Source organism: Typopeltis vanoorti, chromosome 1 (assembly GCF_054136105.1).
Source record: "Typopeltis vanoorti isolate ZY-2024b chromosome 1, IOZ_Tvanoo_1.0, whole genome shotgun sequence".
NCBI classification, from domain to species: Eukaryota; Metazoa; Arthropoda; class Arachnida; order Uropygi; family Thelyphonidae; genus Typopeltis; species Typopeltis vanoorti.
In genome coordinates, this window is record NC_143549.1 from 182,641,698 (window position 1) to 182,655,071 (window position 13,374).

A 13,374-nucleotide genomic window follows, 5' to 3' on the forward strand; every position below is an offset into this window, starting at 1 on the left:
TACAGGATGAGCCACAAAAGTTGACACATCAAAGCTGACACTGAGTTGCATCGACGTGTTTCAATTCTAATTATTCATATCACCTATAGCACCCTAAGCCTATTGGCCACTATTGCATAATCTATCTGCCACGTATGGGGTGTTGGTCATGCACTGCCTTACCATTACTAGAGACATTAACTCAAATAGCATCCATTAGTGAACAATGAGACATCTGTTCCAAATTATTTACTTATCACACACTTGTGAATATACATAACAAAAATAAGAAAGGAAAGATAATCATGAAATAGTTCATTTCGTAATCGCAATCTTGTATATAGTGACACTATTTGCCATGACAATCAGTTGTACTGTCAACAACTATATAATACAGTCATATTTCAGAGAGGTGAAAACAACCTCACTCCAGTGAAATATGACAAGGAGTTTCATTAGAAGTATTTTGACTCTGCTGTTCCTCAAAATTTGACAATTATGAGATTAATCCAATGTTTTTGGAAAATTGGACTAGCGGAATGGAAGACCTTCCATTTTGACCAAGGCTAAAGTGACTGCAGCAATGTGTTGCAACATTCACCTTGAAAGAGTATTAGAAAACTCTCTACAACAGGTATATCATATGGCAATACTTGGAGAGCAACCAAACAATTAAAGCTTCGTTCATACTATGTTCACTCAGTTCAAGAATTGAAGCCACTGGATAAGGAAAAATGTGTTGTGTACTGTAATTACCTCCAGATTTTGTCTTACCTGAAAGGCTGATGAACTGAAGATGAATATCACTGAAGCAATCAGAGCAGTCAGTAATTCCATGCTTTGACGAGTTGCCTCCAATTTAGTAAAAAGATCACGAGCTTGCATCTCAGAATGAGGCGGATTTTGAACATTTGCTTTAGTAATGGTGTTTATTTTTGCCTTTGTAAAGAATACTGAGCATTGTTTGTGGCAATTTAGTTTTATAAAGTGTTACACTAGTAATAAAAAAATTCAAGTTTATTTTGTGACGTGTGCGGCTTTTGGATCACCGTGTACATTTTTCTGCTTTCATAAGATTTATGTTCTAGCTTCTTACCAGGCCACTTTTGAATCCACCATGAAGTTCAGATTTTTCTATCTGCAGAAAACGTCACCATTCTTCCATTACTGAATCAATCAATTAATGTTTTCTTCAGATTATACCAAGTAAGTCTCCAAGGTTTTTTCTTTTTTTCACACTCTAATCTTTTTTCTCAAATAACGTGTACATTTGAGTTCTACAGTTCACCTCTGTTTTACTGATTTTTTTACGACTTTTGTATATATTTTTCGTTTTCAATAGGGCATTCACTTCATTCCTACTAAGAACTAAATCCTGATCACTTCTTATTTCAAATTCCCTATATTTTCTTGTGTCCCAAACCAGTGCAAAGATATAAGTACTAACAGTGTGATATTCAATGCAAGACTTCTGATTTCTTGTACATTCTCTCATGATAGGCATGAAAACAGTAATCACAAAGAGACACTTTAATTATCCAAACATTGATTGGGTAGCAGTAAAATCTCATGAGAAGAATGAAACCAAATTTACTAAGCTGTTGTGAGACAACTTCCTCAAGCAGCATGTGACAGAAGGAGCTCATGGTCAAAGAGTGTTAGATATGATTATAGTGTCAGAAGGCATTTCACAGTTAAAGACGTAACTATTCTGCCTCCAGTTGGTGACAGTAATCATGTGGTACTCACTTGGAAAGTGACTAAGTTTATGAATGTTCCATTCAGAAAAGGTTACATGCTGAACTACAAAGCAGAAAATTATGACCAACTGAGGAGTACACTGAGAGTTCAGTGGAATGGGATCGGTTGCTGGATGGAAAGAATATCGACAGTGCATGGGAAGCATTTAAACAATATTTAAATGATGCGATATCAGAATGTGTCCTGAGAGTTTGAAGAATAAATAGGGTAGGAGTCAAATGAATGTGTAATCATATTACACAAGAGATTTGTAAGAAATGAATGATGTGGAAGGAATACCATGTGCATAAGGAAGATGTCCATTATGAAATTATAAGCAGTAGGCTAGAATAGTCACAAATGTTGCATGGAAAGCTAAGCCTGGGTATGAAAAGAAACTGGCTCTGAAAGCTAAAGACAACACACAAGAATTCTATCGATATGCTGCAAGTAAAAGAAAGAATGAATAAATATGAAAGAATAACCCTTCTAAATGCAAATGGAGTGAGGGTGACAGATGCAGAAGTTGTTCAACTACTGAGTGCTGATTTTGATAAAAGCTATCAACCTGGTGTATGCAACATTGAGTTCACTGCTACCTCTTCACTGAATGAAGAAACTCAGGTGTATGAAGAGGAGGTATCAGAGCTGTTGTGCAAACAAACTGAATAAGAATTCAGCAATAGGGACTGATGAGATATCAGCATGGGTGCTAAAAGAGTGTTCAGCTGAACTGACTATTCCTTTGACTAGACTAAATAATTTGAGTTTCAGAAGGGAAGATTCTGCATGAATGAAAAGGATGTATGGATGCACAAGGATGGTGCAAAGACTCGTGTATCCAACTATCAACAAATCGATAACTCAGGAGGGGTGGTGGTGAAGATTTTAGAAAAACTGGTTAGAGCTCACATTCAGAAATGGGTTGACAGTGAATCTCTACTTTGCAATGAACAGAATGGGTTTACCAAGGGGAAAGTCATGCATTAGCAATTTGCTCATATTCTATAATAATCTTACCACTGAATGAGACAAGGGGAATGAATACATCATGATACGTTTAGATTTCACTAAGGCTTTTGACAGAATACAGCATGGAAGACTGTGGCATATTCTATAATAATCTTACCACTGAATGAGACAAGGGGAATGAATACATCATGATACGTTTAAATTTCACTAAGGCTTTTGACAGAATACAGCATGGAAGACTGTGGCATAAATTGGAAAATATGGTTTGGATTATAAAGTATTAGCGTGGATAAGAGGATGGCTGACTAACAGATATCAAAAAGTATTATATGGGGATATGAGTCTGCAAGAATTAAGGTAACCTGTGGTGTACCACAAGGATCAGTCCTTATCCACTGTTATTCAATCTGTACATTAATGATATTGAGAATGATTTGACAGGTGACAAAGAGATATTTGCTGATAATGCAAAGATAGAAAGGGTAATTAGGAATGATGCTGATATGCAGTACTTGAAGAATGATTTGAATAGGCTGGAATTGTGTGCTTGGGAAAATGGATGCCAGTTCAGTGTCAGTAAATGCAAAGTCATGCACTTTGACATGATTAGACATCCAATGTCATATTATATTGGTGGGATTATGATAGAAGAAACTGACCAAGCTAGGGATCTTGGAGTATTAGCAGATAAGTTGAAGTTCAGGGTTGTGTAGCAAAGATTGCAAATATAACTCAAAAGATAATCGCAATGCTGAAATGAGCTTTCACATATAAAGATAAGGATGTCATTTTACCTCTTTACAGGCTTTGATAAGACCTCACTTGGATTATTGTGTGCAGATCTGGTCTCTTGGTTTCCATTGTGATTCTGATACAGTGGAGGGAGCAAGAGAGAGTGTGCAAAGGAGAGTGTTAAAGATATCATGATTTTGGAATACTGATTATGAAGACAGACTCAGAATTTGTAGACTGCAGACACTAGAGACAACAGGAGAAATTGGGATGATATGACTGAGACTTACAAACTTTTGAAAGGTCATACAGGATTTCAGTTGATGGAATTTTTCATTTTATCGAGGATGGGGAAAGGAAAAGAGGGCATCTTTGGAAGTTGAGAATGAATGCTGCTAAGAAGTGGGTGAGGGCTAGATTTTTTTCTCATAGGGTGATGCATGATTGGAATGGATTGCCATTGGATGTTGTGTGTGCAAGCAGTGCGAATGAATTCAAGAATAAGTATGATAGCTGCTGTGTGTAGTATGTGGCTTTCCTCAATGAGCCTCACTCCCTGGATGTCTCTCCTAATAATAATAATTTATGCATGACTATATATTGGATCATGCTGCTTGTGCTGAATCCCAATTCATCATCCAAATCATTATTATTAGTAGTAGTGCTATTTTCTTCAATTTTTCCCATAATCTTTCTATATGTCTGGTGTTAATTTCCTAATCTGCTGTTTAGATCTCCAACAAAAAGCAACTTTTCCTTTACATCAAATACCCTTTCTAATGACTTGAGAAACTCCACTCTTCTACCTTAGGATCTATTGTGAGAACATGGGCATGAATGGGTTTTGTCCAATTTCCCATTTTGAAATTTACCATGTGAATGTAACATCTGATAGTTATTATTTAGCAGTATCTTACCTTTAGTCTTCTAAGTTTCAGTGATACCAATTGTCTAAATGAAGTTCCGCTTTTATTTGTCCAATGATACTCCTTATGATATCTTTCTCTAATTCTTCTGATGGCAATTTGTTCCAATATATGTCTAGTGTTAATTTCCTAATCCGCTGTTTAGATCTCCAACAAAAAGCAACTTTTCCTTTACATCAAATACCCTTTCTAATGACTTGAGACACTCCACTTCTACCTTAGGATCTACTGTGGGAACATGGGCATGAATGGGTTTTGTCCAATTTCCCATTTTGAAATTTACCATGTGAATGTAACATCTGATAGTTATTATTTAGCAGTATCTTACCTGTTTTAGTCTTCTTAGTTTCAGTGATACCAATTGTCTAAATGAAGTTCCACTTTTATTTGTCCAATGATACTCCTTATGATATCTTTCTCCAATTCTTCTGATGGCAATTTGTTCCAATACTTGTCTTCTGAGTGCTTGTTCTTTCCTTGACAAAAAAGGTGAGAGCTTATTTAACCCTACAATATCTGACTGGCTCAACAGTACATATTGTTGAGCCAGTATTTGTACGATCATGTTTGTTATTTAAGACAATACAGAATGCAATTTTAATCAGATATTTTGAAGTCAAATGTTTTCAATCCAGCCTTGTTCGCTGAAGTTCTAAGGGTATACTGAATAATGGAGTACACTAGGAGACAATGAGGACTGGACATTAGTCAGAAGGCTTCAGTCAGTTCTCTCCAATTAACTAGGTTTCTTCCTTAAGCGACTCAAAAACTTGGGAAGAATAAGCTGGATTCAGGCCAAATAGGCATGAATATCTGGACCTTATCTGGACCAAATTTTTAAGACAACTAATCAAGAAATCATGGAAGCATATACCATCTCTATTTGAATTTTGTAGATGTGGAAATAGCTGATTTAGTTTCTTTGGCTAAATCAATGTTTTCTTCATATTTTTCTGGCTCTAATGTTTCTTTTACAAACTGCTTCACTATTTCTCCAATAACACTTCTAATGATAATACTTTTCTTATTATGTATTCTCTCCATGGATCTTTATATACATATTTGTGCTGGAACACAATATCAGCAATGAGTAGTTGATCATTGAACCGAAGTAGATACTTACCATTATTATTAGCATTTCCCTTTTCTCCAAATTTTCTCAAGATATTCTGATATGACTGGACTGGGATTCATTATCTAGTCTTGTATTTAAGTCTAACAAGTACCAGCTTTTTCTTTATGTCAGCTGCTCTCTCTAATGACTCAAAATTGCTCTATTCTTCTCTATTAGAATTTCTATAAAATCATAGGCACAACCGAGTTTCATTGTCCAAAGTGCTCGACATTACTGGTACTTGAGCGATATTCAAAAAGTTCATCTTATAATGGTTACCATAGCTACTACCTCCTTTGATCCCTATTGCCCAAATATAACATCTTATAGCTTTTTATTTTTTTAAGTATTATCCCATGTATGTTCTTGTCATCTGCTTCAGTATTAAATGAAATGGTATTAACATTAACTCCTCTGCTAGCTCCACCTCTTTGCTATTGATGCTTCTAGCAGTATTTGAGGCTTTTTATTTTATTTTAATTTAGAGAAGGATAAATTAATACAAAATCAGGAATGTATGTAACAATTTCTGAATCAAAATAAACTATGCAATATTTTCTATTCTTGCTGTTTTAATATACCCAGTTTGAAATATATGCACAAGGGAATGAAAGTTAATTCATATGTAACATAAAACAGTAATACTGAACTATTTAAATATCAATAATCCTTTCTTCCGTTGTACAAAAATTTACAACATGCACCTCTGAAAAATAAAGCTTACACCTAAATATGTATAACTGATTTAATGAAAAAATATTTTTTATGTGATAATAGCAGTTTACCTGGCAACTGTAAGGTCACACTTGTGATATTCCATAGCTTTGCCATAATTTCCTAAGTAAAAGTATGCATTTCCTAGTTGACTATAGATGGCACTTAAAGTTTTCAAATCTTCTGTACCTACACGAATTGCAGCTTCAAAAAACGCAACACCACCATTAAAATCACCACCTTTACAGAGACGCTCTCCTTCCAGAGCTAATTCAAGACATGTATTTGGATCCATTACTTACTGCAAGAAAACAGATTTAATAAGATGCTATATAAATATTTAATAAGAAAGTATGCATTTAAATAAGTAACACTGGGTAAACTTAGGGAATATATATTTTCAAATACTGAATCCATAAATAATGCTTATTTATTCTAACACCCAGATACTGAAAAATATCTACATCAGTGCAATTTCTGAAGTATAGTCACATAATTACTGTAGTCATACCATGGAGTTACATCACCTTTGGTTCTAGAGGGGTGCCGTAAATGTCCATAAAAACTCGAAAAAATTTTATCAATAGGCATCATGCCTACGTCAATCTTCTCTCACTATATGTCCCTACTCTATCCTTTTACCTAATGCTGAAACAAAAATGAAACACAGAAACAATGACAGTCACAGTGATCAAAAGGATCTCCCTTGAAAAGACCATCAATGGTCTTCATTAGATGTTACATAAATTTGACCTCTTTTTGAACCTATCAAACCATCAACAGCTTGCTCCAAATTCATCCTCTTTAGCTTCTTCACCTTTCTTATCCTTCATGTCATTGAAAAGGCTTTAGGCTTTATTTTGAATAATAGCTCGGTTTAAGAGAACATGGCAACTAGTTTGATTATCTATCAAGACCATTAAAAGTTTCTCAACATCAGCAACAAAGTTATACCTTTTCCTAATTAAAGTAGTATTCACTAGAGCAGCACTTTTTAACTTCAGCGAGAATTTTTTGTTTGTGTTTAATCAGTGTTAACAGTAGCACAAAGGAAACCTAGTCTTTGGCCTATCACAGATTACAATACACCTTTATCACTAAGTTTAATCATTTTAATCTTTGAATCTAATGTAACAGCCTTACAACTTTTCTTTTCACTTTTATCTACCATTATATTAAGTGTAATCACAACAAAAATAGTAGAATGAAAGTTAAAAAGTTTAATATTCGCACAATCACACATTGCAACAACAGTACAAAGACATAACATAACATGAGCCATGTCTGACCTGATGATAGCAAGACAGTGACACCACTCGCGTGGTAGCATCATGGCGCTAAAGCCAGTGATGTAACTTCAGGGTAATTGGCAATTCAAAATGTCCGTAAGTGTAAAGCAACATAAGTTGAAGAGCCATAAGTCAGGGCATGCCTGTATTTCAATGACAATATCTTAAAATCTGAAAATTTAAGGCACTGATTTTGGTATATGACTGTGTGGTGGTTTCGTAAACATTCATTTACTAGTCGTCATCATCCGGTAGCATCCTCTAGCATGAGGGTTGCAGCAGATGAGCAGCTCTTCTCCATTTCTCTCTGTCTGTCTGTCGCCTCCATCATTCTTAAACCAGTCCATTCCACGATATCATTGAACCACTCTCTAGTTGGGCTTCCAAGTCTTCTCTTCCCCTCAACTTTCCCTTGTAATATAGTTCTTGTCAGGTGTCCCAAAGAACCTCTCAGAAGATATCCTGCAAATCTGGTCTTTCTTTGCATAATATTCTTGAGCAGTGTTCTTTCCATCCCAACTCTTCTTAAAACTTCTTGATTTGATATTCTCTCTATATAACTAATCTTTTCCATCTTTCTATAACACCACATTTCCAATGCATTATTTCTTTCCAGATCTCTTTCTGAATGTCCATGACTCACTTCCATAACTTGCAATACTCCAAACTGTTGCTTTAACTACTAGTAGTTAAAGTTACTTCAATTACTAGTAGTTGACACATTTCAGATCCCATTTCTCTTAACATTTGATTACTGGTTAAAAAGACGCAAAGAGACAAGATTTCTTCCAGGAAGTAGTATAAAAGAGTGAGTGAGGAACAATTTTTTTTTTTTTTTTGCACAGATTTGAATGGAATGGCTAAAAAAAAAAAAAAAAAAAAAAAAAAAGGTGAGAATTAAAGAAGTGTATCTGCAGCAACATGTTAAATAATTGAAATTGATCTTAAAAATTATAAGAGGTGTTTGTATATATAATTAAAACATAAGAGCATAATTTCCAAACTAAAATAGGCAGGGTTTATTTAGAAGAGGAAACTTTAAATATCAGATCACCAAAAGGAGTCAAAAGACTTATCATACAAGGTCCTTACATTTAAATACAGTGATCATGAAACCACCTTCAATTCATTTTTACTTTATCATCTCAGGTAATGCATTCCATTCAAATCTACATGCAAACAAATTGTTCCTCACTCACTCATTTATACTGCTTCAAGGGGAAATCTTGTCATCTCCTTGTGTCTTTCCACTATGAAAAATCTCTTCTGCATTAATCTGGTACAAACATGTCTCAATAATTTTATCCTTCCTCCTCCTGTCCCACTAGGGTCTGCACATAACATTCCCTCAATCTACCCTTGTATCCAACATTCCAGAGACTTGACAGTATCTTAGAGGAATGATAAGATAGTATCTTAGAGGAATGAAAAGAAGAATGATAAGATACTTGACAGTATCTTATCATTCTTCTTTTGAATCTTCGAAAAATCTTTACATTTCCTCAAAAAAAAACCAGGAGGCCAAATATGTGAAAGTAGTCCAAACTGAAGCCTGTATGGTGAAACTATAACATCATCATTTCTACACATCAATGTCTTTCCTTAGTTACTGAAATAATCTGTAATGTGAAGTGTGGATTTATTTATAGCTTAAATAAGAAACAAATCAAATTATAAACTGACACTTATAAAGATGAGTAAGTTAATGGATATTATGATGGAGAAAAAAAAGTTTGTGTGGAACAAAAATGAAAAAAAAACAAGGAAAGAAGAACCTGAGGAGACTGTTTTGTTTTTGAAAGTGTGATGGAATTAGAGAGACAATAGAGCTTACTAAAAATGGTGATGCTGCAGGCTGACTTCCAGAAAGTACACAGGGCCCAAATCTGTCAAGAAGCTATGCACCAGTCAGTTGGTGCATAATCCCACTACTACCTGGTTGCACATGGAAGGAAAGCCCAAGTAGTTGTATGTAGAAAGCACTATCAATGGGCATCATGCCCTAGAGTCCCTACTCTATCCTTTCATCTAATGCTGAAAAAAAATGAAACATAATAACAATGACAGTCACAGTGATCGAAAGGATCTCCCTTGAAAACAAACCTATTTCAACATGATATGACACTAAGCATGATATACAAAACATTCCAGAATCCCTATCATAAAAATTTCACAAACACTTTACCAACATAAATGATGTACATCATCACTTATAGTATCTAGGTCAGACACCCAACTCATCTCCTGCTTTTGACCTCCTGTGACTTAAGGTTTTCTTGTCCCACTCAGTAATATTCATCTGCTGTATTTACTGTTCTCAAAGTTCTGAAAATCAGTCTAACCTCTTCACCTTCCTATCAGTGAAGCTTAACTTCACTATTTGGGCAGCTTAAATCCAGCTGCCCAAATAGTGAAGCCATGTTCCTAAGTGATCTTAATATCCACAATTCCATCTGACTTTCTTTTCCCAACCACCACTGACCATGAGGACGAGATGCATACGTCACTGCTATAAGCAATGACCTAATGCAAATAATAGTATCTACCACAATTCTTGATAGTCCTCTTCACTTTTCCAATACCCTTGATCATGTTTTTAACCAATTCTTCTGACAAATATACCGCAAAGTCACCTCTTTGCTCAGTAACTGAGATCACAATTTTGTGCAAGCTTTCTTTCACACAGAACATCCTAAATCCAATCAACTCCTAAATTTAGGTTGGAGATGAATTTCATTGCCTAGTGTGAGGCCACTACCCCACATATTAAAGGTCTGAGGTGGCTTGAAACCACCTCAGGCCTCAACACCTAGAAACCATGTTTGGTCTCTAGAGCAGGGTTTCTGGATTAAAAAATAAATTAACAAAAAATCTTTAATCCACGCATGGTACAAACACACCATAAGTTGGCATATAATCTTTCATGGGTAAAAGCCACATAAAAAACTCCCAACTTTGTGTATCTTCAGAACTACAAAGGTACCAAGTGGCAAATGTGCTTCCAGTCACTGTTGTATGGTCCTCACCTTGTGTGCAGGGGGCCAAGTCCTTTTGGAAAGGTTGACTGCCTACCATGAAACAAAAGCATTATTCAGGAGCCATACCACAGGTTCCAGCAGTGTCTTGATACACTTTGGCCGAGGTTTTGATGCCTTTCTTGCAGAAATAAAACTTGGATAACCCTGATACATCATTCCTACCACCAAACCATCATTGACATGGGGCGACCTCTGAATCCTGGGTGCTTGGCACTTGCTGTGCAACCATTCGGGCATATACACGATCATTTTGGTGGTTAAACAATTCTTCAGTAATGAAAATCTTCTCATTTGTGAAGAAGATATCTCCATGTTTGTTGTTGCATATCACTTTAAGAAATGCCTTTGATTTTATCACCCTCTGCCACATAAGTTGTGGTGTTAGGAAGTGTCCAGTAGAACGATGATGGGCTCTCACCCCAGGTCATGAGTTAGTACATGACATAATTATCTGTGAAACATTCAACTCTCACAACATCACTTTTCACTTTCTGTGTTCTCAAAGGATTATGGCAGAGGTCTGCCTTTGCAACCCTCACAAGCTGTTGCATCCTTACACAGCATGGTCAACCTGTTCTTTGGCATTCAGATACATATTCTATATTGTTATAACAGTTAATAGTCTGATATACACACACATCCTAATGTTCCTGAGTGTTTTGAATGTGCTGAAAATAACAGATGGTTACATTCCAACCTTGTGAAGTGCTATTACAGCCACAAATTTTTTTTACCATATTGTAGTTATGTATAAATTTCATAACATTAATGAATCGAGTTCCATTTGTATGAACCAAAACATTTTTTTGAAATTTATTTCACATTCTGCAATAGTAATAACAGAAATATAACTGAACCATCCAAGCAGATCAGCAATGTTGATGATATAAAAGAAATTATATTTCAAGTAGCCAACCTGCTTATTCTCTTAGGCAGCTACACAAAAATGCTAAATATGTATATTATTTTACGTATTACAACAGTTTATATCATTTGCCATCATAACATGTAATCACTATATAATTGTAGCCATACTATCATTAGAAAATCACTCCGAATCTCAGTAATGGGCATGTACAGTTGTTACAAGTTTTGGAAAAGCAGTCACCACTAGGGGAAACAGAAAATGCTAGCTGGGGAGAGCTATAAAAAATAAATAAATAAAACAGGGGTGGGAAGAGAGAAAAGAGAGGCAAGTTGAATTCTGTGATCTCAGAAGATTATCATATAGATATCTTTATCTTCACTCCAAGGAAATACAGTGAAATTAATACCAAATTTCTTTTAGATTTGCTGTCTAAAAAGAGAGAGATTTAAAAGTTGTTACTACAGTAGTATCATTTTTTTTGTTATGGCTAAATCTATTCATGTTCTTAAATATGATTGAATATTTAAGAACATGAACTGAGTTTAAATATATACACAGAAATTTTATTATCTGTAAATAGTTTTAAGTTGAATGTTTATGCATTACCTAAACAAGATACAAATCTTGTATGATTAAGGGAAAAATAACATTTTATTATTATACTGATATTGAAAAGTTATAAAGAAATAAAAAAGTAAGCAAATACTTATTCACATTTGGCATCAGGGTTTTGGAAGCGAAGTCTTGTACTAGAAATAGTGGTAGGATCGCAGAGTTAGTAGGACAATCACAAAAATTCATGCCCATGGTGGGATTTGAACCCATAGCCTTTTGGCTAGCAAGCAGATACACTAACCACTCAGCTAACAAGGTCAGCAGATATATATAGAGAGAGAGATATGGGAGAATTACTGCATACCACAGTAGACAGTGAGAGAACAAGAAGTTATCCCTGCATTCTACTCCAACAAGTAGAATGCAGGAATGCATGTTAAATACATTAAAAGCATTTGGATTGTGGTCTGTAAAAAAATTTGTACTCCTAAGATGAGTTTCGACTCTATGAAGCACTGAAAACAATACTAATACTTAATCTAATTCAAAGAAAGAATCTCATGTAATTTATTTCTTGAACATTTTTTCAAGAAATAATTTTATTCATCTACCCCATTTCATTTGGATGACTTATGCATTCTGTGTTAAAGCAGAAGTTATCAATGTTACTGAATGCAAGTGCAATCTCTACCAAGATCAATGCATTCTGGTATCCTTCTTTCAGAAGGCAGCATGGGTGCTTATTCAGTTTCATCACTAGTAACACAAAGTTTTGCTTGGTCATCAACTCTGTGGTAGCTGATTACCTCAAATTCTCCAACAACATTAAATACGCTCCTTCAAAGTCTTCCATTTCTCAATGTTACTACTGAAATAATTTCCAAAAAATGTCTTATTCGTGCTCACTACTGATGGATCATTAACAAAACTGTACCAAGCTTTGTATTAGCTATAAAAAAAAAATTCATTTCTTAATGAGATAAAAATGGACTAAAATATATGTTAACTAAATTTTGTAATAAATTAATATTTTTATAGAGAAGTTTATTCTTTCATAAGGGAATGGTGCTTTGCATAAATCAGAATACTGTAAAAAACCATTTGTATATTAACAAGCTTATACTATAAATGTTTTACATAACTTTAGACACTTCAACTTGATGCATTTTTTAATAAAAAAAAAAAAATTTTATTTAAACAAAAGAAATCATATTATAAGAGATACATCTTCCTCTGCACATTTATCCTGCTTCCAATGCAGGGTCCGCATGTTACATTTTTGATGCGACTTTGTTAGTACAACCCACCAAATCGACCTGCTGCTTGGGTGGTGGGGGGGGGATATCTTTTCGATTGTAGCAGAGGGTATTCAAGAGGCTAGTTTGCCTGTTCTGAGGGACGAAAAACCAGAGTTTCTGGAGAAAAAAAACTCTACCTCTGTATGAGA

General features: G+C 34.9%; 1 protein-coding gene across 1 annotated transcript in view; it reads right to left on the minus strand.

The window, feature by feature from the left end:
* Nucleotides 1-13,374, minus strand: part of pins (G-protein-signaling modulator pins) — a 187,151-nt gene that overhangs the window by 142,124 nt on the left and 31,653 nt on the right. The window contains exon 3 of the mRNA XM_090404957.1: nt 6,249-6,478. Coding sequence (XP_090261083.1) covers nt 6,249-6,472 — 224 coding nt within the window. The 5' untranslated portion in view covers nt 6,473-6,478. The remainder of the gene's footprint in view (nt 1-6,248; nt 6,479-13,374) is intronic.